The sequence below is a fragment of the Gallinula chloropus genome, assembly GCF_964237585.1.
Source record: "Gallinula chloropus genome assembly, chromosome: 3".
Lineage (NCBI taxonomy): Eukaryota > Metazoa > Chordata > Aves > Gruiformes > Rallidae > Gallinula > Gallinula chloropus.
In genome coordinates this window covers 119,305,207-119,328,241 of record NC_140087.1, presented here as the reverse complement: position 1 = coordinate 119,328,241, position 23,035 = coordinate 119,305,207, and the positions used below count along the sequence as shown (strand labels likewise).

Here is a 23,035-nt window from a genome sequence, read left to right as displayed (position 1 = left end):
CATCTCTCTGGTAGCTGCTGGGATGCATGGCTTTTTCCTAAGCCCTTCCAGAGAGGGGAGGTTTGAAGGCTCTGCTGGAAGGCTCTGCGTTCCTGGCACCAGAGGACTCTTCAGGACTCAAGATGAAGACATCTCGCCCTCTGGTGGGTAAAACCCCGGCGTGTGGAACCCTCCTCTGCCTGCTGAGCCTGAAATGGGACTAAAGCCGTTTGCTCCCAAATTGGGAGGAGCTGTTGACTCTGTTGAGGGTGGAGAAGCCTTGCAGAGAGACCCAGACAGATCAGAGCTGGGCAGCCACCAACAGCGGGAAGTTTAAGGGGGCAAGTGCTGGATTCTGCACCTGGGAAGGGACAGCCCCAGCTCTGCATCCCTACAGGGGGATCAGATGCTGGGGCCAGCCCTGCTGAGAGGGATTTGGGGGGGCCTTGGGTTGACAGTGAGTTACCTGTGAGTCAGCAGCGTGCCCAGGCAGCCAGGAGGGCCTAAAGGTATCCTGGGGTGCATCACACACAGCATGGCCAGCTGGTCCAGGGGGGGATTGTCCTGCTCTGCACTGTGCTGGGGCGGCCTCACCTCCAGTCCTGGGGGCAGGTTTGGGCACCACAGGACAAGAGGGACAGGAAACTATTGGAGAGTGTCCAGAGGAGGCAGTGAGGATGGGGAAGGGTCTGGAGGGGAAGGCTTACAAGGAGAGGTTGTCCCTGGGGTTGTTCAGCCTGGAGAAGAGGAGGCTGAGGGGAGACCTCATGGGGTCTGTGGCTTCCTGATGAGAAAGGTGAAGGGGCAGGGGCTGATCTCTCTCCTCTCTTTGGCGACCAGGGATCAAGCAGCTGATCGTGGGAACCATTTCCAGGCATATGAAGGACAAGAAAGTCATCAGGAGTATTCAACACACCCAGGGGACCAACTTGATAATCTTCTATAATAAAATGAGGACAGCAGTGAGGACACCTTCACTCCAGTAAGGCTTTTGACACTGTGTCCTCATAGGTGAGCTGCTGATGGATGGCACAGATGAGCAGTCAGGCAGAATAAAAGCTGACTGGGGGCCACCTGGATGGAAAGAACCTTTGCAGAAAAAGATCTGGGTGTCCTGGTGGATTCCAGGTTGAATGTGAACCAGCAGTGTGCCCTTGTGACTAAGCAAACAATGGCCTAGGCTGCATGAAAGTGCTGCCAGCAGGTCGAGGGAGATGATCCTTTCCTTCTCCTCAGCACTGGTGAGGCCTCACCTGGAGTTCTGTGCCCAGTTCTGGGCTCCCCAGTCCAAACCAGACATGGACATACTGGAGAGAGTCCAACAAAGAACCACCAGGATGATGAAGGGACAGGAGCATCTCTTCTATGACAAAGGGATGAGGGACTTGGGACTGTTCAGCCTGGAAAAAGCTCAGGGGAAACTTAACAATGTGGAGAAGGTACAAGGAGGATGGAGCCAGGCTCCTGTCAGTGGTGCCCAGTGCCAGGAGCAGAGGCTGTGGGCACACACTGGGACACAGGAGGTTCCCTCTGAACATCAGAAACACTCTTTTACTGTGAGGGTGGCTGAGCACTGGCACCAAGTGGCCCAGAAAGGTTGTGGAGTCTCCATCCTTGGAGATACCCAAAAGCCATCTGGACATGTTCCTGGGCAACCAGATCTCAGTGGCTCTTCTTGAGCAAGGGGATTGGACTAGATGAACTCCAGAGATCCCCTCCAAACTCAACCACACAGTGATTCTGCACAGCTGTGAGCAAGAAGAACAGAAGCTGTAGACTTATTTCAGGCAGGCTCACATCTGACTGACTGATACCCTCCTGTTGTCTCTCTACAGCTTAATTTTAAGTGTGTGCTGAAATGTTTTGGCCACTGGAACTGCACTGCCTCAGTGCCAGGCCACCAAACCATGAGATACTCACCTCTGATAGAAATTAAGGCAAACTGGACACCAAAATAAGTCCTTTTGTGGCTGATGAACTTAAATCCCCCTCCTCTGTGTCAGAGCAGCTGTCCTGCACCTCCCACGTGAGAAGAGAACTAAACCCACAGTTACTGTGACACCTGGAAGAAGTGCTTAGAGATGCACAAACAAACCAACCCACGCCTTATTGTTCATTACTGCTGTAATTATGATCCCACTCCAATATATCCACTCTGTAATTATAATCCACTTTTCTTCCCAATGACTCAGAACCTTCTGCAGCTCCACATTGGGGAATTTCACACCACACCAATCATTTTGCTTTTACAGATCATTATTATTATTAATTATTATTCACTAAGGTTGTTGTTGGGGTTTTTTAAATAATGATCAGTACAGTACAAAGCTTAAAATATTATTATTAATGTTTCCAACAATACAAAGTCAGCAGATGGGAGTTGGGAAGGGGATGGGTTGATATGTAACACTCATACATACCCTTCCCTGCTTCCCAACTGGGGGAAAAATAAAATACAAACTCTTTTGTACTTGTGTTTAGTAACAAATAAGTGCTTAAAAATCCTCTTGTCAGTAGAAGATGCAAAGGCACATGAGGAACCCGTCCTTGCCTTGTTACATGATTCATTAGGCATAAAGACAAGTTTAAGGCACCTCTCTCCATCCTCCCCTTCTGCTCTGTACACCAGGCAAACCCTGTCAGTGAGGAGCAGCTGGTAAGAACAGCCATGGACTGGCAGATAGCAAAGAGGCTGCTTCTGAGCCTTGGGTTCCTTTGGGATGAATCCCAGAAAGGAACAGCGTAAGGCACACTGGGATGAGTTTTCAGGAGTTGTCCTGTACAGATCCAGGTTGTGAGATCTGTGAAAATACCATCTCAGGTCCTGAGATCCCACATAGGACCTCAGTCCCTTCAGGATCTTGGAAATGCTCAACCTTTGGTGGTCAGCTCTTCATCAAACCCTGCCACTGGTACACACCTCCCAAGCCATGCCTCCTTAGAGGAACTCCAGGATGGAAGGAGACAAGCTCTCAGACAAGCTTTTATGGTCTCTGGACTCAGCCCTGGTCTCCCCTAGATCAACAGCCAGGCTTTAGAGGGGGGAACCAGCAGCCACTTTGCAGTCCCAGCCCAGGTGAGGTCTGCCCAGGTAGGCAGCCAGGTGCGTAAGGCACGAGGATGATGTCTGGGGATGAGGGGAAGAAGCTGGTTGAAGGGGAGGATGGAGACAGGGATGAAGGAAGCTCCAGTGTTAGTGAGCCCCTTGTGATACAAGGGTGCATCCTCACAGCAGCAGCGATCTGTATTGCAATTCCCTGCTAGATCAGCCCATCATAGTAACCAGGAGGTCAGCTCCAGGTCTGAGAGCAGGGCTGCATGGGGACGTGGCTGGCCTCACCTGAGGGGTAACACAAGGGTGTAAGAACACCACCACTCTCACACAGTTCCTCCAGAAGGAGAAGTTTCCCTTCTGCTGGACCAGGGAAGAAGAGGTATGGCCAGAAATACCTCAGAAGGCCCATGTGGGCACTAGTGTACTCATCCTCCTCTGACAAGGGCAGGACATGTCATCTATTTTCAAACTCATAGAGAAGGAAATGCCAGGGTGATCCCTTCCTTTGGTACCAGTATAACTTTAGGTAGCAGCAGAGCAGGGTTTGCTCTCAGCAGCAATGTCCACTCCCACTGTTTTAGCCCACAAGGAGCTCTGGACCAGCCTGGTTTCCTCCCCTTCCTCCACAGGAGCCTGCTGATACCATCCAGCCAGATCCACGCTCAGTTCTGCTTTACCTACCACAAAAGCAAGGCCAGTTAGGCTGTGAGAAAAAGCACTGCTCCCACTAGAAATCCTTCCCCAAACTGGAAGAGGACCCACAAACAAAACCACAGAGACCATGGAGGGAGCAGTCTATCAGTACAGCTGAGCAACCAGCAAGGAGGAACTGCTGCTGGGCTCTGCTCTGGCCCTTCCCTGCAGGCAGGAGCGTTGTCCAAACGAGCTGGTTGGAGGTTAAAACCAGCAGAAAATGACAGGTATTTGCTCAGTAGGATTGTTTTTCTGCTGGTCCATCTCCCAGCCCCAGCTTGCTCTGTGATGAGATGAGCTTCTGTGCATGGGAAGGGGTATGATGAGGTGTAAGGAAGGGGGGGGACACCATCCCCACTTGCCACTCCCTGGAGGCAAATCTGCTGTTAGGTCAGCATGGCTGTGCTGTCATAAGGCACAGCAGGAGATGAAGACATTCATTTCTAAGCTGGACTGGGTGTAAACCAGGAGGCCTGGAGTGATGAGAAAGGGTGGACTAGATACCTCCTAAAGGCTTCTCTATGATTTCATAGAATCATAGAATCACAGACAGTGTGAGGTGGGAAGGGACCTTTAGAGGTCATCTAGTCTCACCCCTGCAGTAAGCAGGGCATCTTCACTAAAGCAGGGTGCTCAGAGCCCCATCAAGCCTGACCTTGAATGTCTCCAGGGATGGGGCCTCCACCACCTCTCTGGGCAACCTGCTCCAGTGATCCACCACCCTCATACTGAAGAACCTTTTCCTAATATCCAACCTAATTCTCCCCTTTTCTAGTTTAAACCATCACCCCTCATCCTATCACTCCATGCCCTCTGTAACAGCTCTTCCCCACCTTTCTTATAGGCACTTTTCAGGGATTGGTATCTCTTCTCCTGTACCCAAAACCTACTTGCTTCTCCCTTAGTATTTAATTTGTCAGTAAGGCCACGAGTTTCAAATTTGTCCCCAGAACACAGGACAAAGCAAAGCACCTCTTAATAGCTCTGTTTCCAGGGAGAATGTTGTCTGGCCCACTGTGCTCCTCCAGCAGCACAGCACTGTTTCCTTCAGGCTAACCCTGACCGAACTGGGAGGCTCTGCAGATACATAAGCCAAAGATGAAGCCTTTCTGGATAACAATACACACACACAATGCTCAAACACACAAACACACATCCCAACAGTTAAAACTGAGTGCAGAAATCAGTGCTTGACACAGCAAATCATATCCTCAACCTTAACCTCTGCCTGCTCAGAACCAGCAATCCCAATTCATTTGCCTGTCCTTGGGTTCAATGAGGCACATCTGTGGCTGGAATAGATCCCATGGCTTCCTTGCCTTCAGCAAAGATTTATACCTCCCAGGAATTTGCCAGATGTCAAGGCATTTGTGGGTGCAGGTCTTGCAGAGTGTATAGCTGGGAGGAGCTGTGCCAGGATTTACTATGCAAAGCAAGGAGTGGGTCAGGCAGCAGGTGCTTAGGCTGCATGGGGAAATACCTCTACATTGGCTTTGAGCATCCTGTCCTGCAAGTGCTACCAACTTCAGTGCAAGAGTGTGGCTCCACAGGTGATATCTGCCCCAAGCAGGCACCAAAGAGACACATCTAGTGGGGGATACAGTAAACCAAACTCTTCTACACCTTGGACAGGACTGACCTGTGGACACTGAGTGTCCCTGACCACACTGATCCACACAGGAATTACCAAGTCTGAAGGACAAGCCTGTCCCAAGGTTGCACAGGACCCTAATGCTGTCACCTGGCTCCTGCCTTTTGCTGATAAAAAACATTCCAGATTCACAACCCCAATGGCCAGAGAAAAGCAACCCTGTAGCTTCAAGATCAGCCCTCCCACGAGGCCCACCAAGGACTGTCTGATGTCCTGAAAAGCACAGTTAAAAGGGGCATAAAGACTACTTCATGTTTATAACCTTCTGGCCATGACCATAGCAGGGCTGTTGGAAGCCTTGTAACAGACAGGTCACACTCAAGTTACTCTACACTGCATGGATAGTGCTGGAGGTCAGTCACAGCCCCTAGACAGCTGATACAGAGTCAGTCTATACAGCAATGCCTGAACCCATCACGCAGGCAGCCAAAAGGATGCACTCAGCATCAAAAGCATCCCCACTTCTGGATCATCATCCAGAATGCTGATGGCCTCAGGGGTGCTCAACCTCTGCCACTGCTACTGAGGAAGCCTCAAAACCATAAACCATCCCCAAGCCCAGTTCCTCAGAGGCAACTGAGCACTTAACGTGGACGTAAGAAGCCTCTGAAGACCTGTCTTGTAGGCTACCAAACAGCCATCAGCACTGCCACTACCTTAAGTTTAAACTGATGAGAAAGACCCCCACCTCCTGTTAGTAATCCATGAGAACAGACTCTTTGGTTTTGATGAGCAGCTCCACTGCAGATGGTGCAGTCATCATACAGCAAGAGAAGATGGAGCTGAGCCAACATCTCCACCTGCGCTGCATCCACACCAGTCACCAGCAGCCACAGGGTTCAGGTTCAGAAGCAGCTCATCCTAAAAGACCCTAGGTCAGGCCTAAGTCTCCAAACACACTCTGCCAAAGCCACCACAGCAACCTGGCGTTGAGATACTTGTCAAGGGGAGTGTAGAGAGAACAGGGTTTAGCCCAGCTGGACCTTGAAAAGGACTCTACCAGCCACTATGCCCTTGCAGCTGAACCCTAGAAATGTGGACTCCTCCTGACACCTTGCCTTTGGTCAGTGACAGGTCTCCCACAGAGAGCAGAGATGCCAAAACCCAGACAGCTCATCACATCCATCCACAGTCCTCACAGGACATCCTCCACTGCATCGTGAGCCCTAGCAGACCCTTCTACAGTCCCCCCAACCTTTCAGGCTGCCCACCCCTGACCTTCAGCAAGGTTATCACCCACAGGTCTGCCAGAACGAACAAGCAACCTCTGCCTACTCCAGCATCCTTGGTTAAACGACTTGTTCTTGCCTTAAAACACCCCCATGTCTCCCTGGGTGGCAGAAGGAAGAGTCCCTGCTGTGAAAATGCATCCAGCATGAAATCTCCAGCCCTCGACCCGAGCCCGGGGTCCCAGTTAGTTGCAGCATGTTAGGCCAATAAGACAGTTATGTCTCTAATATGTTATGCCCCCTCTTCTTGATTTTCACTACCCTGGTGATGTCATGCCTGTCACGTTCCTGTCTCTCAAGAGTCCTTTTTGACCAGGCTGGCCTTGATCCTGCATCGCAGGACGTAAGCTGTGATGGCACTACAAGCCACCAGGCCAAAAAAGGAGATGCAGGAGAGATAAACAGAGAAAGGCCCGTGTCTCTTCAGGAAAATCTCCTGCCTGTTCTTGTAATCCAAAAGAATGGCCTCCAGCTGTGACAAAGTGCAGATGGCCAGGAAAGTGTGGAAGATCTGGTGGGCATGGCCAACGATATCGCAGGAGCCAGGGAAGTACTTCTCAGGGACCGGGCAGGAGAAGAAATAAGCACTGATAAGGAAAAAGAGTATCTGGTAGGTATGGTACCAAGCAGCATCTTCCTCACAACCCCCCAGGTGACACACAACCACCCGGTGAGCGACAGGACTGATATCCAAGATGAAAGCCAGCCCAGCTGGGATCACCTGGCACATCTTCCTCATGATGGGGTAAGGCCGTCGGTACCGGTATTTGGCGTAGCAGCAGCCAGCACAGGAGAGCCAGCCACAGAAAGCAGCTGCTGGCAGGAAGAACAGCCAGAACTTGTCGTACCAGGCTTGGTCAGAGCTGTAATAGTAATGGGCCAGGGCGCTACCATACTGGTAGATGCTGACCCCAACGTAGTCCACAAAGTAGAAGGTGTAGTGGTACAGCTCCGATTTGGACTGCAGGAGGTGGGCCAAGAGGCTGCAGGTCAGGTAGGTGACGGAGGAGAGGACAAAGATGAGCAAAGGCAAGGACCACGCGTCCAGGGGTAACTCCTCAGCCTCCACAAACGTCTTGAACCTCAGCAGCACAGCCAGAGCTGCCAGGAGGTGGGTCCATACGTTGACCACTTCGTTGTGCTTCTGGAAGAGGCTGAGGAAGTAGTAGCGCCAGTCCTGGCCGGTGGGGCGGTAGCCGGTGTGGATGTACGGCTCGCGGAAGAGCTGTGGCACCTCACACTCCTTGACTGTGCAGGGCATCTTGGGGAACCCATCCTCCAGCAGCCTGGGGAGGCGGCTGAGGTGCTGCCCGCTGAGGGACAGCGTGCTGAGCCGCTCCAGGATGGCTGTCATCTCACCCCGTGTGGTGTGGCTGGTGAGCCTGGCTCTGGGGAACGTCCTCTTCGTGTCCTGCTGGGACAGAGAAAGAGGAAACATTAAGGGTGATGCTTCAGGGAGAAGAAGGTGCTGCCATTCCTTGGGTGGGGGGGAAAGCCATGGTGGTGTCCAGATGCTGGCTCCACTCTTAGGGATTTTCTTGCTGGGAGGGATCTCAAAGATCACCAAGTCCCAACACCCTGCCATGGGCAGGGACACCTCTCACCAGACCAGGCTGCTCAAGGCCCCATCCAACCCGGCCTTGAACACTCCCAGAGATGGGGCAGCCACCACTTCCCTGGGCACCCTGTGCCAGGGCCTCACCACCCTCATAGTGAAGAATTTCTTCCCAATATCCAATCTATATCTACCCCCTTCCAATTTAAAACCATTCCCCCTCGTCCTATCACTCCATGCCCTTCTAAAAAGTCCCTTCCTGGCTTTCTTGTAGCCCCTTCAGGTACTGGAAGATGCTCTAAGATCTCCCAGGAGACTTCTCCAGGCTAAACAACCCCAACTCTCCCAGCCTGTCTTCATAGGAGAGGTGCTCTAGGCCTTTGATCATCTTTATGGCCTCCTCTGGACCTGTTCCAACAGCTCCATGTCCTTATGTTGGGGACTCCAGAACTGGACCCAGCACTCCAGGTGGGGTCTCATGAGAGCAAAGCAGAGGGGCAGAATCCCCTCCCCTGACCTGCTGCCCACACTCCTTTTGATGCAGCCCAGGACATGGCTGGCAGATAAATACTTGGCTTGTTTTTCTCCCAGAGCCTCAGATACCAGCTGCTGCCAGAGGTGAGACATAGGAATGGGCTCATGACAGGAGACCCAAGCTAGGCTGGCAGTACCAAGGGCAGGACAGTGTTAAACCCTGAAAGCAGAGAGATGGGACCTATTAACCAGTGCCAGGGTGAGACAGAGCAAAGAGCGAAGTCAGAGCAGACTCTGACCCAGGTGGCAAGTCCCACCTCCTCTCACAACCCAAAGCCTCTTGATAACAGACAAAGTATTTTCACGTTGCTTCCCTCTCCTAGCAGGTGGCTGTTGTCACAGCCACGAGTTACATTTTCCAGCCAGTTCTCTCTCCTTGTGCTCTCCAGGCCTTCTCCTGCAGCACAGCTCAGGGCAGGGCTGGGTTTTCCTTCTTTCTTTGCCACAGGGGTTGATGGAGCTGCCTTAGCTGCAAAAGGCAGATGGGAAGATGGTCCCTGCAAACAAGGATTTTTGCTTTGCAGATGTGTAAGGCTGGAAGGAGCACCCTTGCTGGGGTGGGGGGCTGATGTTGTGCACGTCCACAAAGGCTTTGTTTCTCTCCTAAGGGTCTGCAGGGTGCAGATCTGTGATGGGGACACCCCACCCATTCAGCAGCTTGTGTATCTCTGGGGATGCCTGCCAAAGATTTAGGAAGGGCAGGCAAATTTTGACTCTGGGGCACTCCTAGGAGGGGATGGCCTGAAAAAAGTGGGGCAAGAACCCCTTTCTTCAGTTCTCATGTACAGTCTTTCTCCTTGGTACCCAACAGAGAAAGGAAGGCTCACCCATCCAGCTTAGTCTAGACCTCAGCTTCAGGATAAGGCAAAGCCCAAGCAAGGAGACCATCTCTGGCTACCTGGCACTGTAGTACTCACCTTCTATTGTCCTGCACCTCCTTTAGATGGTCTGGCCAGAGCTTGGCTGGAGGTTGAACACATTGGGGAGGATTACAAGGGAGATTTTATGGATGTGTCTGCACCAAACCAGCGTTTCCTTCCCTGATCTAGATGCACAGACCAGAGTTCCCTTCCTATGCTGACTGCATCTCCTTCACTGTAGTGCCAAGACACCTCCAGCTGATCATACCCAGTCCTTGCATGCAGGTTTTTCCCTGTGCAGAGGTGTGAGTGTGGACACTGAAGTGCTTTATGAGTCCTGAGCTCCTCTGCCCTGTCCATTAACCAGCCATAATGTGTTTTACACCTCTCCCAGCATCTGCTCTGATACCCAAGCAAGAGGGCTTGGACCCCTGCTCACCATCTCCCAGCTTCCCTTTAAGACCGGTCCAAGGACTTGGCCCCACTACAGGGAGCTCAGTGCTGAATCTTCATCCCAATTCATCCCAGAAGGATGCTGGAAAACCTTCTAAAACAAAGGTTTTGGCCACTGATGTTGGGATCACAGTGGTGAGGCATGAGATGAAGGCTGGGCTGAAGCTCCCCACCTCTTGAAGAACACAGGCTAAGGCCAGGGCAGACTCTGGGACGTTGGGAATTCAACACCAGTTTAGATATGGCACAAACTGGGCAGATGAGGGGCACAAGAGCAGAGTTGAGGAGCTCATCTCCTGCAAGGAGGCAGCAACACCCTGAAACCCACCAGAACCAACCAGGAGAAACCCAGGAAGATGAAGATCTAGCCTGGGTGTACTGATGCCTGCTGATACGAGGGGCACATCACCCCTTTCCACTGCCCACAGCCTGCCTGCTTTGCATGCTGAGGAGGATACAAGAGAGACACAGGCAGCTTCTGTACCAGGCACGGGCTGGCTCCAGCTTGTATGGTGTGTGCAAGCACCAGGAGTTTGGTCTCTCATCCCAAAAGCTCGGTGTGTACAGCCAGCAGAGCTAGAAGAGCTTAGACACCTCACATCTCCCTGACAGAGGGGAAGAGATTGTTCCAGGCAGGTTTTCATAGCTGGGAAATGCTGGTTTTTAACAGGCTGAGGGAGGAGCAAGAGATTTTCAGTATAATAACCTGAAATCACAAGTTGAAGCATCTGATGCTCAGTGTTAAATCAGGACCCAGGCACAGGGCTTGTTTTAAACCCAACTTGTGACACTAACGAGCGAGAACAAGTGGGCACTTTCCAGCTGTCATGTGATGGACAAACAGGAGAAAAAGAGAGAGAAAGGAAAAGAAAACAACAACAACAACCCCCCCCTAAAAAAATCAGAAAGAAAGGGGAAAAAAACCCACCCAACCCCCCCAAAAAATAAAGAAAACCCAACCCAGAAACCCCAGGTCAGCACTGGCTGTTTCTCTTTCACAGAGCCCCTATTCTTCTCCCTTCACAGGGAGGTAGGAGCAGCTGAAAGCCACATTCATCAGCAGGGCATCTCGTTGAGATTCTGTCCTCACACCCCCCCCCCCGCCCCCCTCCACCTACCCACCCCCTCCTCCTCCTCCTCCTCTTCCCATCTCCGGGGGATTCAGTTCTTTTGGCTGCTCCCAATTCACAGACAACCAAGTAGGGTTTGTTTTCAGGGAGGGAGCTGCAAGGCGAGGAGGAGGGATGGATGCTGGCCAGGCTGTATCGTTACAGCCACAAGAAGAACCGTGGCACAGGAGGAGAACGATCCCCTTTCCAATTTTTTTTCTCTCTCCCTTTTAAAGAGAGTAATTGGAAACCTTGAGCTTTTTTTTTTCTCTAGTTCTTTTGCTTTTTCCCCCCCCCCCTTTTAGTCCCAGTCTGATGTGACAGAGGGGGGTTGGAGGAGATGATTCCCTACAGAGTATGGCTGATTTTCCCACCGGTCTGGTCTGAGAGTTCACTGTCTGGGACTGGGGCTGTACCAATGGGATATATTCCCTTGCAGAATAGCATTCAGGCATCAGAGGTTAACACAGGCTTCCAGAAAGGCAGTGATTCCCAGTAAACAAAGCGGAGAGGAGCAGGGAATCACAGGATCTGTGGGGCTGGAAAGGACCCCCAGAGATCATTGAGTCCAACCCCCTGCCAAAGCAGGGTCCCTAGGACAGGGCGCACAGGTGGGTGTCCAGATGGGGCTGGAATCACTCCAGAGATGGAGACTCCACACCCCCTGGGCAGCCTGTCCCAGGGCTCCCTCACACTCACTGGGGAAAAGTTCTTCCCCAGATTGGTGTGGACCTCCCTGTGCTCCAACTTGAGCCCATCGCCCCTTGTCCTGTCCCCACAGACACTGAGAAGAGGCTGCCCATGTCCTCCTGTGTCCCACCCTTCAGCTATTGATACCCATTGATCAGATCCCCTCTCAGGCTTCTTCTCTCCAGGCTGAACAGCCCCAGCTCACTCAGCCTTTCCTCACAGGGGAGATGCTCCAGGCCCTTAATCATCTTTGTAGCCTCCTCTGGACTCTCTCCAGGAGATCCCTGGCTTTGTTATCCCAGGGAGCCCAGAACTGGACACAACATTCCAGGTAGGGCCTGACCAGGGCAGAGCAGAGGGGGAGGATCACCTCCTGTGACTTGCTCATCATGCTCCTTTTAATTCACCCCAGGATCCCACTGGCCTCCTTGGCCCCTGGGGCACACTGCTGGCTCATGGCCACCCTGTCATCCACCAGGACCCCCAGGTCCTTCTCCACAGAGCTCCTCTCCAGCAGGTCACCCCCAGCCTGTACTGATACATGTGGTTATTCCTTCCCAGGTGCCAGACTCCACACTTGTTTTTATTAAACCTCACCTGGTTTCTCCCTGCCCAGCTCTCCAGCCTGAAAGAACTCAGCTCTGGGGAACCCTTAAAAACTGTATTGTGGATGGTGTGGCTGTGGACAGCGTGAAAGCAACAGCAGTGGCTGTGCAGCAGTGGGAAAGGGGACAGATTTGAGAGGTACAGGTGATTAATCCCTGAATTTCTCTCTTCTGGGAGTCAAGCAGAAGTCCCTGGAAAGGCTACAGGTCATTCTGAAGCCTGGGGGTTTATACTGACCCCTTCCCACACGGGGTTAACTTGGGTGCAGCAGCTCCAGGACGGCTGAGAGCAGCTCAGCTCATCTCCTCAAGGCTGGGAGAAGCCACACCAAAGCTGCACCCAGCTCAGACAAGGCAGATAATCTCCATGCCAAAGCTTGCTGCCTGCAAGCTGGACCTACCTGAGCACAAGTGTCTTCTCCTGTAGCTAAACCACTTGTGGAGAACTCAGGGCAAGCCTTGAAAGACCTGCTGGGAGCACAGTCCTGGCTCCCTGGTCCCATTCTGCTCGGTGCTTTGACAAGTGTCCACAAGGGATGAGAAACTACAAGACCACAGACCAGCTCAGGGCAGCTTTTCCTGTGTACTTCAGCTTCCTTCACCCACTGCACCTAAACCTGCCAGTGCTGCCCTTCCTCCTAACTGCAGCGTGGGTGCAGAGCTCAGGCCCCCTCCTCTGGGAGTTACTGGGATTTGGGTGGGTGTCACAGAGTCAGAAATGGGATTTCAGAAGTGGCATTTGATGGCTTGTGTGAGGGAATTGCACCAGGGGAGGTTTAGGTCAGAGATCAGGCTGCCCAGGGGGGTGTGGAGTCTCCTTCTCTGAAGAGATTCCAGCCCCATCTGGACACCGACCTGTGCTCCCTGTCCTAGGGACCCTGCTTTGGCAGGGGGTTGGACCTGATGAGCTCTGGAGGTCCCAACCCCTATGATTCTGTTATTTTGTGATCAGGAAGAATTTCCTTACTGAAAGGGTTGACAGGTGTTGGAACAGGCTGCCCAGGGAGGTGGTGGAGTCACCATCCCTGGAGAGATTTAAAAGGTGTGTAGATGAAATCCTTAAGGACATGGTCTAGAGGTGGACCAGACAGGGTTAGGCTGTGGTTGGACTCGATGAACTAAAGGGTCTCTTCCAACCCAGTGATTCTATGATTCCATGAGCCCTACCTGAGTGGGCAGTGGGGTATGAAGGACTGACCTACACTCCAGCATTGAAGCAGTGGAAATCCCCACAACCACAGGTGCTGGGAGCTTCAGTTAAGTTTGGCATACACCCTCTCATCCAGGCTGCCCAGAGAGGTGGTGGATGCCCCGTCCCTGGAGGTATTCAAGGCCAGGTTGGATGGGGTCCTGGACAACCTCCAGGCTGGAGGTTGGTGTCCCTGCCTGTGGTGGTGGGGTTGGAGCTCTACGATCCTTGGGGTCCCTTCCAACCCAGACCAGTCTGTGATTCTATGATTCCATGATTAAATGGGGATGCAAATCCTAATAAAGCTAATGTCGTGCTCTTGATGCACAGTCTGAAGGGCCAGGCAGTCCTTGGAGTGCCTATCAGTCCCTTGCACAGGATGTTTGATTTCCCTCACTGTGCTTACACACCTGGTTACACCCACATCAGCCTGATGGGTGTATTACCTTGAGTATCCAACAGGGACCCACACAGGTCAGGATGCTCTGGAAGGTAAGAGGTGACGTGATTTACAGGAGAACTTGAAGGGGAAACCTGGAAACAACAGTATCTGCTAAGAACAAGAGTCAAAGCAACCTCACAGAGAATAACAGGACTCAAATTCTGCCTTCCCCTAACACACAGGCAGCGTGTAGCTGAAGCAGGGCTTGCCCAAGCATGGATTAATCAGGAAACGAGCTCGTGATGCTGGGAGGTGAGCCATCAAAGCCAGCAGGAGATGGCAGGATCCCCCACGGAAGCCATGGCAGTGTCCTTGTGATTTCTGGCCTGGAAGCAAGCTGGGCCAGCAGCCAGCTGGGCTGTGCTGAGCAGCAAAGTGCCTCTTGACATGGGTTCGGCGTTGCCTGGGAGTTGGGCCAGCTCCAAGGGATGACAGCAACAGAGCTGGTGTGATGAGTGCTGTGCTCAGAGGGGACAGGGCAAAACAAAACTGCTGGCAAATACCCCACCTCCCTGCAGCAAAGCTGAGGGGGTCCACAGCATCCCACCTGGGAGGGGGAGCTCCTGAGGGCCTGCAGCTTTTTGGGGAGCAAAGTGGGAGAGGGGGAAATGCAAAGTCAGGAAAGCAAAGACGTGAGGAAAACAGGGATGTGGCCACAGGCTTCACAGAATCATAGAATCATAGAATGGTCTGGGTTGGAAGGGACCCCAAGGATCATAGAGCTCCAACCCCCCTGCCACAGGCAGGGCCACCAACCTCCAGGCCTGGATCTTGCAGCTTCACTGTAAGAGCCCAAACCTCGAGCCTGTGCTTGTCACAGCACTGAGTCCTTGGTTCTGAGAGCAGCCTGGCTGGTTTGGGTGATCCTGTGCTTCTCCATCCTTGAAACGGGTGGCCAGACACAAACTCTCTGCCAGGAACAGCTCTGGGACTGAGCTGGGGAACAGCACGGGTCACCATGGTGTATTTCTGATTGCTGTGATAAACAAAGCAGAGGTTTCTTCCTGTCTAACCAAGGTTGAAACTCAGTGATGCTACTGATAACACAGCCAACATGCTTCATGAGTGAAGAAAGAAACTCCCCTGCAGCACCAGGCAGATGCAGAGATGTTAATATTCATTATTTCTACCCAGAAACCCTGGCTGAGGAGGATCTCCTCTGGGAAATCCACCCCTCCCCTATCAAAAACTGCTCAAGATTGAGGTAATACCCTGCAGCTTTCTTCTCCTGATCTCACTAAACCTTTGCTGTCTGCTCCTCCCAGGTCCTCACACCGCTTCCTTTCCTCACACACAACCACAACAACTCCCTAAAGCTCTGCTGTGGGTGGGTCTGGAAGCCTTGGGTGCAGCTTAAGGGGACCAAGTACATCAGTAACCAAACAAGACCAGAGCACAGTCCCAACCAGTGGCCTGTGACCATCAGGCTGGTGAAGAATTAGCATGTTTTTGGTCCAGACACCCACGCAGGTCCCTGCCAGCTGTAGCCAGTCGTGCAGGGACCACCGATGGAGTTGGACGACTGACCCATTTCAGATGCCAACACTGGAGTTGTGCCAGAGAAATGCCTGGTTTGGGGTTCCCCCCTTCACCCAGCCATTGATTGAAAAAGGAGTCTGTGTTTGTTGTGGCAGCATCCTGCTTTCACCTCCTCCCTTTCCTCCTGCAAGGTCTTGGGTGGGTAGGTAGAGCATCCTTCCCTTCCAGCCCCCAAGCAGCTGTGTGCACACCCTGCAAGCCTAAACCTTTCCTAAAGCCACAGCACCAGCACCCACCCATGGGACAACTCTTCCAGGACAGATGGGAATGGGAAGGGGTAAATCCCTCCTTGCTCTGATCTATCTGCTGATGGGACAACCCAGGAACTGCCTGCCCAGAGTTCCAGTCCCTTGCTAAAAGATCTCCCAGTTCCTATGGCCTGAGGCTGCTGAGCTTCACTGTCATCCACAAAAACCTCCAGCACAGAAAAAAACCCATTATTTTCAATCCCTTTTTTTTTTTTTAAGGTTGCAGATTTTAGAGCTTCAGTCATTAGAAAAAAATGTATATAAATCATGCACACCGCTGCTGTGGGCAGGGAACAGGCTGCTGGGGAGAGACTGCAGCTCCCTGCCAACACCCCCCCCCCCAGAGCTTCCAACTCTCTTCTTCCCTACACTAAAAGCTTTTGTCCCCCCTCATCCTGGGACCTCCTTCTATTTAACCCCGTGGCCTCTCCCAGCAAGCTTTGAGCCCCAAGCCAGCAAGGACTAGATGGCAGATTGCCACACACACACACAAAAACAAGGGATACAGGCTGTGCTGGAACTGTGTGCTTCCATCCTTACTCCATCCCAAGGATCCACTGGGGAATAAAAATCAACTGGGAGCAAGCTTCCACTTGCTACTGACTATGCCTGAAGGCCAGAGGATGTGAGGTATGGCCACGTATGGCTGCAGACCAGGAGCCTTCTGGAGTCTCACCTCTGGCAGCAGCTGGTATCTGAGGCTCTGGGAGGAAAATAAGCCAGTTCCCACACTTGGATAAAATATTTATCTGGGCAGCAGGTTGAGGGAGGGGATTCTGCCCCTCTGCTCAGCTATTGTGAGACCCAACCTGGAGTGCTGGGTCCAGTTCTGGAGTCCCCAACATAAGAAGAATATGGAGCTGTTGGAGTGGGTCCAGAGGAGGCCATGAAGATGGTCAAAGGGCTGGAGCAGCTCTGCTGTGAAGACAGCCTAAGAGGGTTGGGCTTGTTCAGCCTGGAGAAGAGAAGGCTCTGGGAAGACCTCTGAGCCCATTCCAGTCCCTGAAGGGGACTGGAAAACTGTGAAGGGCTGTTTGTAAGGGCATGAAGTGACAGGATGAGAGGTGATAGTTTTAAACTAGAGCAGGGAGATCTTATAGCATCTTCCAGTACCTGAAAGGGGCTACAAGGAAGCTGGGGAGGGACTTTTTAGAAGGGCATGGAGTGATAGGATGAGGGGGAATGGTTTTAAATTGGAAAGGGGTAGATTTAGATTGGATATTAGGAAGAAATTCTTCACTATGAGGGTGGTGAGGCCCTGACAGAGGTTGCCCAGGGAAATGGTGACTGTCCCCTCCCTGGAGGTGTTCAAGGCTGGGTTAGATGCCTTGAGCAGCCTGGTCTGGTGAGAGGTGTCCCTGCCCATGGCAGGGGGTTGGGATGTGATGATCTCTGAGGTCCCTTCCAACCCAAACCAGTCCGTGATTCTGTGATTAATTTATTCCTCTGGAGGAATTTCTTCAGCATACAGAGAAACTGCAGTGACAAGGCCACAGGTCCAACCCCAGGAGCAGAGGTTACCACATATGCTGGCAGCTACAAATTAAGCTGGTGCATGACTCAAGACATCAAGTGGCTGCAAGTGCACACGCACGTGACCTGCAGCGATGGCAGCTCCCCTGTCCCCAACCTCTCCCTGCACTCCCAGCAGCCATCCCTCCCTGTATCCAGAGGGACACAGCCCCCTTCCCAGCCAGAGCCTCTGCTTGCAGCTTGGATGTGAATAACTGAAAACAAGGATGCCCAGAGAACAGAAAATCCCATGGAGAACAGGGCTGTTAACCCACAGCAGCTGAGCAGGAGGAAACGTGTAACGGCTTGTGGTTTGGAGCCCCGGGGAGGGGGGTGTTTCTAGGAATTGTCTGCAACAGGCATCACCACCCTGCAACCCAGGAGCACGGTAATTCACAGCTGCCCATCCCCTCCCTGCCCTGGCAGAGAGCAAACACAGACTTGGGGCTGGCTGGATTTCACTTCTGCAGAGCGCTGCATTTTGTGCTTCGCCCTTTTCATGACCTGCCTCTTGTTTTCAACAACCATTCCTAGGGTGGCATCACACTCATCCTCATCCTAATCCCCCCCTGCAGCTGGCAATCCCCATCATCCTCCCCCACTAACCCTACCTAGAGCACACTGGGGTATTTCCCAGCTCCCAAGCAACGATCTGGAAGCATCTGACAACAAACACACATCTCCATCCCTGCAGCACACTAAACAACCCCCCACACACACACACACGTGCTCTGGGGATGAACTGCTGGAGCTGCACAGTTATTAAATGAGCATCGGGTGCAGGACCAAGGGGGTCCTGGGTACCCTGTGCCAGTTGGTCACACCGCACACCCCACCCTGGTGCAGGTCCCAGGAGGCTCTGTACCCAGCCCTGCTCGTGCCAGACATCACAGAACCACAGAATCACAGACTGGTCTGGGTGGAAGGGACCCCAAGGATCACAGAGCTACAAGCAGGGCCACCAACCTCCAGGCCAAGGTTGCCCAGGGCCCCAGCCAACCTGGCCTTCAACACCCCCAGGGATGGAGCACCCACCCCCTCTCTGGGCAGCCTGTTCCTCACCACTCTCTCTGTAAAGAACTTCCCCCTAATATCTCATCCAACCCTTCCCTCTTTCAGCTTCACTCCAGCCCCCTTGTCCTGCCAGTCTCTGCCCTTTAACAAGCCCATTCCCCTCCTGTTCCTCTGCTCCCTTCAGGGACCGGGAGGCTGCAGTGAGGTCCCCCCACAGCCTTCTCTTCTCCAGGCTGACCCAGCCCAGCTCCCTCAGCCTCTCTCCATAGGGGAGCTGCTCCAGCCCTCTGAGCATCCCCATGGCTCCTCTGACCCCTCTCCACCAGATCAGTCGGTTTGACCAGGGAGCAGGCGGCTCTTAAATGTCCACCCCAACCTATAGAATATATATGTTTGTCAGTGAAAAGCAGAGGGGTTTCAAGGCTGTCGTCTGCAATTCCACCCCCTCCAACACCAAACAAAGCCCAAATGTGAGATGTTTGTGATGTTTGTGCTGTTTGCAGGGAAAAACAATCCGGATGGGAAATTGGGATGGGGAATAGGAGCAGTGACCTCCGGAGCATCCTGGAGGAGACACGCAGGGCCTGACCCTTCATCGCCCTGCAGAGACACGGGCTGGGACCGGGCAGGTACCGGCTCCTCCGGCCCGCCCCGGGGACCAGAGGCACGCAAGGGGAGTCTGCCCGCGGCCATCCAAAACAAACACGGAGGGAAAGCAGAGCCCACCGGCCCTGCTCCGCGGGGCCCTGCAGATAAGGGGCGGGGGGCTGGGGGTTCGGGGGGGGGGGCAACGCGCTCAGCCCGGCCCCACACGCTCATCCCCTCCCCCGGCTCCCACACACCCCTCTCGCCCCCACGCAGCCCACCCGGCCGCAGGACCGACCCTCGCTCGCCTCGGCCGCCCCCCGGGTCCACGATCGCGGCGACAGCCCAAGCGGCGGGGCGAGGATCCCCGGCGTGACCCGGCCCCCCGCGGGGAAGGATGCTCGGGCGCGGGGGGACCCCGGGGGGACGCCGGAGCTCACCGAGGAAGGGCGGAGGAGGGTGTAAAACGCGTGTCGGATCCCGCACGGGAGCCCAAGCGGGGTGTCCCCGGGGAAAAGGAAGGGATCGGCGGCCGCGCCCGCACTCACCGCCCGCGCTGTCCCCGCCGCTGCCGCCACCGAATCCCGCGGCCGCCGCCTCAGGCAGCGCCGCCGCCACCGCCGGGTGGCCCCGCGCATGCGCGCCCCGCCCCGGGGTGGCCCCCCCCCTGTACCCTCGGCGGGCAGAGCACGGCCGGGCCGGGCCGAGCCAGGCCCAGCCCAGCCCAGCCCAGCCTAAACTGCCTGAGCTGGGGTTAGGGACAGTCACAGGCTGCGCGATGGGAAGGGACCTTTAAACGCCGTGTCCCCTGCAGTGAGCAGGGACATTTTCACTAGAGCAGGTCGCTCAGAGCCCCATCCAGCCTGACCTTGAACGTCCCCAGGGATGGGGCCTCCACCACCTCTCTGGGCACCCTGTGCCAGTGACCCACCACCCTCAGAGGGAAGAGCTTCTTTCTGAGGTCTCATCTAAACCTGCCCTGGTGTAGTTTAAACCATCATCTCTCACCCTACCGCTCCACACCCTCACAAACAGCCCTTCCCAGCTTTCCTGTGGGTTTCTTCAGGGACTGGAAGGGGCTCGTAGGTGTCCATGGAGCCTTCTCTTCTCCAGGCCAACCCAGCCCAGCTCTCCCAGCCTGGCTTCACAGCAGAGCTGCTCCAGCCCTTGGATCATTGTTGTGGCCTCCTCTGGCCCCACTCCAACAGCTCCATGTCCTCCTTGTGCTGAGGGCTCCAGAGCTGGACCCAGCACTGCAGGTGAGGTCTCCCCAGAGCAGAGCAGAGGGGCAGAATCCCCTCTCTCCATCTGCTGCCCACACTCCTTGTGATGCAGCCCAGGATGGGGTTGGCCTTGTGGGCTGCAGATGCACATTGGTGGCTCCTGTCCAGCTTTTTGTCCATCAGTACCCCAAGTACCCCATCTGGAAATACTTCATTACTGTGAGTGTGACCGAGCACTGGCACAGATTGCCCAGGGAAACTGTGGGGTCTCCATCCTTGGTGACCTTCAGCAGCTATCTAGACTTGGTCCTGGGCAGCCTGGTCTAGGTGACCTTCTTGGGCAGAGGGGGTTGACCCAGATGACCTCCAGAGGTTCCTTCCCCAACTGCCCTGTGATGCTGAGCTGAAGAGCTGCACAACGCAGCAGGGGCCAGGGAGGGCTCTGTGTGGTGGTGAGCTGTGATTGCTGGACCTCACGGCTTCCAGCTGGGACTGTTAGGACAGTGGTGTCAAATGAAAACATTCCTAGTCCTGAGAGATGTTTTTCTGACCCGGGTAGAGGTAAAAATGAGGGTAATGGGAGGAAAAATAGAGTGTGCAGCTCCCATCTGGGGCAACCACGGAATTCTACTGCTGTGAACACGCAAGTGTAGAGGAGATGATGATTCTCCCCAGGATTTGCAGAACTGTAGGGGCTGGAAGGGAGACAGGCTGATACAGTTGTGCTGGTTCAGCTTGGAGATGGGGTTATGAGGAGAACTTAGAGCCCCTTCCAGTCCCTCAGGGGGCTCCACAAAGCTGGAGAGGAACTGATGACAAGGACAGGCAGGGATGGGCCCAGGGGTATGGTCTTCATCTGCAGCAGGGCAGATTGAGATTAGACATTGTGAAACAATCCTTCCCTGGCAGAGGGTGACCAGGGAAGCTGGGGCTGCTCCTGGATCCCTGGCAGGGTTCAGGGCCAGGTTGGATTGGGCATTGGGCACCCTGGGCTGGTGGGGGGGTGTCCCTGCCTATGTCAGGGTGTGAGACTAGATGGGCTTTGAGGTCCCTTCCCACCCAAACCAGTGTGTGTCTATGATCTCCAGGTGAAGCCTTATAACCTGCTGGAGTGGCCACAGTCAGCTATGTGGGTCTGAGAAAATGACCCCAGAGAACCTCCAGCTTGGAGAGCAATGCCTGTGTGCTGCTCAGCCCCAGCACAGTTTGCATACACTCTCCTAATCTTCTCTTCTAGGGGTCTGGTAGGAAGGTGTCCTCCATCCACCCAAGGATCAAGCAATGCTGTCTCCCATCTCCACAGCTGCCTTTGCTGCCCACATGCCAGAGGACCACCAGCAGCTAAGGAAGCCACCTCTGCACCCCTTCTCCCCTCCACCTTCCATTGCAGACAGGCAGCAAGTTGGTTTCTAAGGCCTGTGCAAAGTGTTTCACAGCCCAAGATAAACACAACCTCCTGGACACTGGCCAGCTCCCCACACACCCATTTCCAAAGATGAACCATCTCTCTTCTCCATCTGGCAGACGGGCAGCCCAGGCACACGCCTGCAGCCGCTCACTGGGGGCCCCCACAGCAGCTCCAGGGCTGGATTCCAACCTCCAGGCATCCAAACTCCCCCTCCCATCCACCTCTGAGCATCTCACAGACCTCACGTGGAGGAAAGGTCTCCTCTCAGGCATGGAAGACCTTCCTTCCTCCTGCCAGCAGCTGGGAGGTGTTCATGCTGACCATGGAGACACCTGACCACGTGCAGGATTTCACCCATCACCCTGGGGCAGACCCTGCACCCGCTCTGCTGTGGGCACCACCAGGACTCTAATGGCCAAGGCACCACTGTCAGAGATGGGTCTTTTGGTCCCAAACCTGTGAAATCTCCAGAGACACTTGGTGGCTGTGAGATGGAGGTCATGGCACGGCTTTTCCTCTTCCACCCACCCCTTCCTTCATCACCCAGGTGGGAGAAGTGGGAACACCCAGCTGAAGTGCTGGCAATGGCAACAACAAGGCTGGAGATGAGGTAGGAAGGAAAAACAACCCAAACAGAAAGGGGTGGTGGGGTGGTGCGACACAGCCAGGCTGCCTGCCCTCCTATTTGGCTTGGATGAAAGGTTTCTCCCACATTTACATTCATGCCACATCCCAAGGCAGCTCTGTGTGGGATAACCGCTCCCCTGGGTGGGTGCCAGCAGCTTGCTTTGCACACTGAGCTTGGTGGCTGCTGCAGAGCGAGGTCTTTCTGTTGGCTGGCTCCATGACTGGCTCTTAGGTGAGCTGTGCCTGCCACACCACACTCTCTAGCTCATCTGGAGCTTTACCTGCTGCGATGCAGTCCCTGCTACTCCCTATCCTTTGCCATTTTACACCCTGAAATCAATCACCCAGTTCCCGTCGAGACAAACCCCAGGTGTGGTTGTGTTTGCCCAGGACATTGCAGGCAGTTAAGACTAGGTTGTACCAGGCTGAGCTCTCCCTCCTGTTTACATTCCTCTGATATGATCTAATCAGGCTTTGCACCCTCAAACAACCACCCCCAAACACCTTCTTTCCCCACCCTAAAACACTCATGCACCCTTCCGGTCATGCAACACAAAACCTGCTGGCTGCAAGATGATTGTCCTGTTATTTAGGGTAAAATCACCCTAAAAAGGGTAATTTGCTTTGTGGATGCTTCCCTGAGATGCATCCAAACACACTGTGTGCAGACTCTGCTGCTCAGGAGGGATTTTTGCACCAAGGGCAACCGAGATCTCCCCTCAGCCTCCTCTTCTCCAGGCTCAACACCCCCAGCTCCCTCAGCTGCTCCTCAGAGGATTTGCCCTCCAGCCCCTTCCCCAGCCTGGTTGCCCTTCTCTGGACTCGCTCCAGGACC

General features: G+C 54.0%; 1 protein-coding gene across 1 annotated transcript; it reads right to left on the bottom strand.

Moving 5' to 3' along the window:
* Positions 1–6,902: 6,902 nt before the first annotated feature.
* Positions 6,903–7,961, bottom strand: PAQR8 (progestin and adipoQ receptor family member 8; the record flags this gene model as incomplete). Its single annotated transcript, XM_084261463.1, has 1 exon — positions 6,903–7,961. One exon carries the CDS (start codon positions 7,959–7,961, stop codon positions 6,903–6,905), a length of 1,059 nt encoding a protein of 352 aa, XP_084117589.1.
* Positions 7,962–23,035: the final 15,074 nt, after the last annotated feature.